The following is a 6,289-nucleotide window of genomic DNA, read 5'->3' on the forward strand; positions in this document are numbered from 1 at the left end:
CACAGTACAAAACGCTCTTTATTTATATTCCTCCCCCCCACCTCACAGCGGGAGGGGCTGGGTAATAATTTAGCATGCATAAGTAGAGGAATTCATTTTTTTTTTTATAAATACGATATACAAAAATAAAGACAGTATTGAGATTTGCAGCAGTTTTAACGTTCATGACATAAACACTTCTCCCGATATAGAGTAAGAAGGAAACTGTTCCGATAGGGCATGGAGGGGACGGGGGCTCAAGTCGTGGCCGCTTCTCAGTCAATAATAACACTGTGTGAATCCTCCCTCCCGCTCTGCAGACGGGAGATCGCCTTCCGCGTCCCCCTCCGGGCAGGGAGGGATGGGAGAGCGAGATGGGGAGCGGGGCCAGGAGGCTCCGTTGCCGGGGGCGGCCCCGACGGAGCGGCCTTGGGCTCACTGCGGCTGTGCGGGGGGGAGTGGCGGGGGGGCTCCGGGCCGTCCCCCGGGCTGCGAGTCCTCCTCGTCCGCATCGGAGCAGTCGGAGGAGTGATAGGGGCAGCACCGCCCGGCCTCGGCCTCCTCTTCTTCCTCCTCTTCCTCCTCCTCGTCCTCGGGCTCGCTGTCGGGCAGATCCCGCAGCCGCCTCCCACCGCCTTTCTCCGGGCCGGGCAGCAGCAGCTCCTCGGCCGCTTTGTCCTCTCCTCCTCCTCCTCCCTTCTGCTTCTCGGCCTCCTGTGCCGCCTGCTCCTTCGCCTTTTTGCTGCGCTTCCATTTCATGCGGCGGTTCTGGAACCAAATCTTCACCTAGAAACGGGAGACAACCTCCTCATCCACCGCCTCTCGGTGTGTCACCCTCCGTGCCCTCCCCATCCCTTTTTTTTTTTTAATTTAAATTTTCTTCCCCTTTTTAATTATCACTACTTTCCCTTATTTCTCTCCGCACCTGCGTCTCGGTGAGCATCAGCGACGTGGCCACCTCGAAGCGCTTGGGCCGGGAGAGGTACTTGTTGAGCTTGAACTGGTGCTCCAGCTCCAGCAGCTGCTGGCTGGTGAAGGCGGTGCGCGGCCGCCGGCACTTCCCCAGGAGGTTGGACTGCGCCTGAGCTGAGGGGGGGAGGGAGAGGGGGGAAAGAAGGGGAAAACGCGGCCATCAGCGCGGGGCGGCTCCGACGGCGGCCCCGAGTGGGACGGGGGGAGCAGCGAAGAGAGAGAAGCGAGAGGGGAACAGAAGAGCGGTGGTGATGGGGATCCCTTATAAGGCCGAAAAGATGCGTGTGTTGGGGGGGTGAAACAAGTCGTTTAAATAAATAAAAAATAATAATAATTTAAAAAAAAATCTCTTCGTTCTCCTGAGGGCCGCACAACGAAACGCTGCCGGGGATCGCGGCGAAGTGGCATCTCCCGGGAGCGGCGATTTGTTGCTTTTAACAAATCCCGGCGGCGGCAATTAGAGGGATGTGTTAATTAATCCTAACGCTAATGGACGGGATACGCTGGTTAACCCCAATCCCTAACCGAGAGCTACGGGATGCGGCAGCGACCGCATTCGGGAGCGCACCGATAAGGGCAGAGAGCCGGGAAACGGCCTTGGAACGAGAAAAAAAAAAATACATACTCTCTATATTCCATATATTTGCCCATTCCCCCCTTTTAATAACGCTTCAAATCGAGGATTTCATTAACAAAAAATAAATGAAAAGAATGCGGCGGGTTACCGCGCGGTTCTCACCGCAGTTTGGTACTTTCGCTCCTTCGGTTTAGAAAACAGGGAGGGCAGCGGAGGCCCGGGGCTATTTTCGCACCGCGGTGCGATTTTACCATCCCCGTTCCCCCTTCCACCTCTATTTGAGGGCAGTGCTCGGACAGCGCTCCTCTGTGGGCTCCCCCCCCGTCCCTGAACGCCGCAGTCCAAACAACCCCAATCCGAGAGCAAACAATGAGGTTTTGTCTCCACGAACGCGCGTAGAGCAAGAAGAAAAAAAAAAAAAAAACACCTCATATATATTGAAAATCGCGACTAGTTTTTCCTGGCGTGATTTTCGTCAAACGACACCGCGGGTGCCGCTCTGCGCGCAATTCCCCGAGCTCAGAGGATGGGGTTTTAAATCCATCAGTCAAAGGAAAAAAAAAGCCAATAAGCACAAGGATGATATGGGGGGGATGCCCGGAGCTGCCCCTGCAGCGTCCTGGGGCTGCGCGGAGCGGTCGGGGCGCGCTGCCATTTCCGCGCATGGGAAGAAGTGGGGGGAATCCTATAGGAAAGAATAGCGCGGGATTGAGGACGGATATCCCCTCGTTATAATAATTATCGTTTTAAAGTAGTAATAACAATACAGCCGGCCCCGATAGGGAGCGTTTAAAGGAAGCCTCGGGAGACGGGGAGGGAGCGGCGCATACTCACAGCCGAAGTCGGGCATTTTGGGCAGGATCATGCCGGCCGTGCTCGCCCGCAGCCACTGGTCCAGCTGAAAGGTGCCGGCGCTCAGCTTGATGGGGTCGGCGGAGGGGTGCGCGGGGTGAGCTCCCTGCACTTGCGAATAGGAATAGGAAAGCGCCGGGTGCTGCCCGCCCAAAGCCGGGTAGCCGTACACCGGGTGCCCGTAGATGCCCGGCCCGCCCGGCCCCGCGGGGTGCAGCCCCAGGGCGTGGTGCTGCGGATGGCCGCCCCCGGGCCCCCCCCCGCTCAGGAAGGCGGCTTTGGGCAGCAGCGCGCAGTGCGCTGGCAGCAGGCGAGGCGGAGACGGGCTGTCGGTGCGCGGGCAGTCGGCGGGGAGCTCGGAAGAAGAGGAGGACGACGACGACGAGGAGGACGAAGACGGAGGGCTGCCGCCGCCGGAGCCGCCGGTGACCAGGGCCAGCGGAGCGCTCTGCGCCGCCGCCTTGGGGGGATCGACAGCCAGCAGCGCGTCGATGCGGAAATTTTTGGATTTTTCCATGGGAGCGGCGGAGGCGGCAGCGGGAAGCACCGCGGCCCGGGCCGCGTCTCCCGGCGGCGGGGGCGGAGTGCGGCCGCGCGGCGCGGAGCGCCCCTTCAAGGCCCGCAGGCGGCTCCCATTGGGCCGCCGCCGCCGCCGCCTCCATTGGCGGCAGCGGGAGCCGGAGGCCGCCATTGGCCGCGCCGCGCACCTGTCACGGGCGGGGGCCGCGCCCACCGACGGCACCGCCCCGCCCCGGCCCCGCGCCCGCGGGGAGAGCGCGCCCCGGCGGGACCCTGCGGCGGGAGGCGGACGGCGGCGCCGGGCAGCGCCACGCACGGCGCGGTGCCCGCTGCGCTCCTTCACCTCCATCGCCTCCGTTCCGCGTCCCCCACTCTCCCCGCTGCAGACGGCCGGGACGCGCACCAGCGCCTCCGCTCTTCCCACCCGCACCGGCGCCGGCCCGCACCCCTCTCCTGCCCCATCGGGGTCATCCCGCAGCCCCACCCGAGGGCGCAGCCCGTGTTCAGAGAGCGCGTTCGATTCTTCAGATATTTTTTCCCAATCGAACAATATCATCTTTCTGCCTCTTTTTCCCCCCCTTTTTTTCCTTCATTTTTTCCTCTCCCCCTCCCCCGTCTTTTCCTTTTTTTCTTTTCCTTTTTTCTTTTTTCCCTTTCCTTCCTTTTCACCCTTTTCCCCTCCATTTTATTTTTTCCCAATTTTCACTTTTTATTTCCTTTATTTTTTTCCCTTTCCTTCCATTTCCTTCCTTTCATTATTTTTCTTTTTCATTTTCCTCTTCCACTTCCTTTTATTTCCTTTTCGTCTTCCCCCCCCCCCCTTTTTCTCTTTTCCTTTTTGTCTCTTTTCTTCTTCTTTTCCCCCTTTGCCATTTTCTTATATTTCTCTTCACTTTTCCTCCCCACCATTTTTTTCCTTTTTCATCTTCCTTTTTTCTCTTTTCACATTTTTCCTTTTTCTTTCTTTTTCCCTTTTTCTTTTTTCCTCCCCTTTACTTTTTCTCCTTTTTTCTTCTTTCTTTTCTCAGTTCTTTTCCTTGTTTTCCCCCTTTTTCCTTTTTTTTTTCTTTCCCTCTTTTCTACTTCATTTCTATTTCTTCTTCTTTTTTTTTCTTTTTATTTTTCTATTTTCTCTTCCTTCCCTTCCCTTTTTTTTTTTCCCCTTTCCCTTCCCTTCCTTTACCCTTTCCCTCCCCCTCTCTTTTTCTCTAATTTTTTCTTTCTCTTTTTCCTCTTTTATTTTTTCTTATCCCCCTTTTCCTCTTTTTCCTTTTCCCCCTTTTCCCTTTCCTCTCGTTCCTTTTCCTTTCCTTCTCTAACATTCCCCACCTCTCCCCCCTCTCTGGACACCTCGCACTCCCGCAGCTCCCACCTGTGTTGATCCAACGCCCTCCCGGGGCCCAACAATGCTCCGTTATCTCAGCGGCGATAGCGGCCCGCCCCGGTTCTCCCTTTGACCCCCCGTGCCCGGGGCACACCGACCCCTCCGTTCCCTTCGAAGGGCTCCCCGTGGGAACGGCCGCAGCCCCGCTTGGGACTGGTGGAGCCCCGCGGATCCCTGAGCCGCTCCGCACCTTCGGTGCCTAAATACCGCGACGTTTCGTACGTGGGATAATGATGCATAACCCCCCCCGATAGATGTGACAGCCCCGGGATGGCTCTAAATGAGCCGCCCGCATCGACTGCTGGTAATGGCGCGTTTATGAAAGCAATTTAGGTGCGAGCAGCGCAGGGTCTGCTCGGTGTAATCAGGCTGCTCGGCTAATGGACGGGGCGGGCGGAGAGCTATTGACACTCCGCTGCCCTTAACCTGTTTCCCAATAAAGCTGATTGGTTTTTGTCAATTCATCAGCTCGCCGCCCTCGCTACGACTGCATCAAAGCCGGATTTGCTCAAGGGAAATCAACAAGTCTCTACGGGGGAGTTGCGGGGGGTGCGGGGCTCAGCTCCCCGGCACGGCACGGCCGGCGGGGTCTGCCTGGAACTGGGAAGCGTGGGACAGGCGGAGTAGGGCTGGGTGAGCCCCGGGTCCCCTCTTTATGTCCCCCTTCGGGCGCTCTCCCTGGGTCCACCCTAAGCCCTACGGGTCCTTTCCTTCGGTGCCCTCCTCAGGTTTCTCTCCTGGGTTCACTCCCTGGGTCCCCCCCGCATCGTGACCTCTCCCGGTGTCCCCCCCCAGGTCCTATTAGGTCCCATCTCTGAGTCCTCCTCCTCAGCTCTCCCTTCTATGAGTCTCCCTCCCGGGTCCACTCCGAGGAAAACGACACGTAGGAGGTGTCAGCCCTGCAAAAAGGGGCCGGTTTGCGAATGGGCCGCTAGAAAGCCTCCCGTCCTCTTCCCACCGCATCCGTCTGCTGGGAGAAAAAGCGGCCCCTGCGCGGGTAGGCCGTGGTATTGGCATATTTCCCTTAAAAAGTATTTTATTTATCTATTTGCATGTCCTTTTTTTTTTCTTTTTTCTTTTTCCTTCAAACCAACTTCCACAGTTTCGCTCCTCACCGTTCACACAACCTCGGGCAAAAAAACCCCAATCATTTCGTTGTTATCAAAATCGCGTCCCCGTTGCCAAAATCGCACCTCTATTTCTACTCCCGCCGCAATCCCCGCACCGAATGCCATTCCTTTACTTAATTTCCTTGTTTTATTGTATTATTATTTTATTTTCCCTGACTAACCGAAGCCCGACGGCCCTTGCTCTCCCCCCGCCCCACCCGCAGCCCCCACCCGTGCGCGGCCCCTTTAAGCGCCCAGCGCCGGCCCCGCAGTCCACCCCCCTTCAATTTAATTTCATTAAAACAGAGCATGAATATTTCTATTAAACCTAAAATGAAATATGAAGCCATTTAGACTCTGCCTGCACCAATCACGCAGATTTATGGCTTTTATTCATCACATCAAGAGCTGGGAAAAATGAATTTTCTTCACCCAGGAAGGAAATAAAACCCCTGCCTTGGTCATTTCCAGAAAGCTGTTAATTTGCCCGTGTGGTAATTACTTTCACAATTAACTAAAATACAAATCAACCTGACAAATTGGGTTAGTTTATATATTAATTAGCCGCCTTAAATTTATTCATTATGAAAAGACAATTTCAGAGGACCCCGGGTGTCTGTTTTATCGCCATAAATTACGGTTAGGAAATGGGGACCGATAAAATATCCCCTTATCGGAGGGCGGCGTGGACGCGGGGAGCCGCTCCTGCTCCGCGGGCGCGCAATGGGCGCGGGGTCCCGCGGGAGGGGCCGGGGCCGCTTCCCTCCGTTCAATCCCCCCCCCGGGCTGCGCTGATTTAGCGCCGCGTCGATGGGATCATCGGCCGCCTTTTAGCTCGTGATCTTTATAAATGTCCCGCTATTAAATTAGAAAATGATTCTCTCCTCGTTTAATTGT

At 56.3% G+C, this 6,289-nt stretch overlaps 1 protein-coding gene across 1 annotated transcript; it reads right to left on the reverse strand.

The window, feature by feature from the left end:
- Positions 1 to 2,960, reverse strand: MNX1 (motor neuron and pancreas homeobox 1). Its single transcript, XM_048950985.1, has 3 exons — positions 2,363 to 2,960; positions 905 to 1,065; positions 1 to 765 (listed from the first exon to the last, which is right to left on the reverse strand). Exons 1-3 carry the CDS (start codon positions 2,895 to 2,897, stop codon positions 415 to 417), a joined length of 1,047 nt encoding a protein of 348 aa, XP_048806942.1. The 5' UTR covers positions 2,898 to 2,960; the 3' UTR covers positions 1 to 414.
- Positions 2,961 to 6,289: the final 3,329 nt, after the last annotated feature.

Source organism: Lagopus muta, chromosome 7 (assembly GCF_023343835.1).
Source record: "Lagopus muta isolate bLagMut1 chromosome 7, bLagMut1 primary, whole genome shotgun sequence".
Classification (NCBI taxonomy): Eukaryota; Metazoa; Chordata; class Aves; order Galliformes; family Phasianidae; genus Lagopus; species Lagopus muta.

Bases quoted from the DNA above. Each gene is read 5' to 3' on its own strand.
- MNX1 (XM_048950985.1), bottom strand. From the start codon at position 2,897: ATGGAAAAATCCAAAAATTTCCGCATCGACGCGCTGCTGGCTGTCGAT. The intron at 1,066-2,362 runs GTGAGTATGCGC...TCCCCCCCTCAG, and splicing joins CAAAATGCCCGACTTCGGCT to CTCAGGCGCAGTCCAACCTC. The intron at 766-904 runs GTGCGGAGAGAA...TCCCGTTTCTAG, and splicing joins TGATGCTCACCGAGACGCAG to GTGAAGATTTGGTTCCAGAA.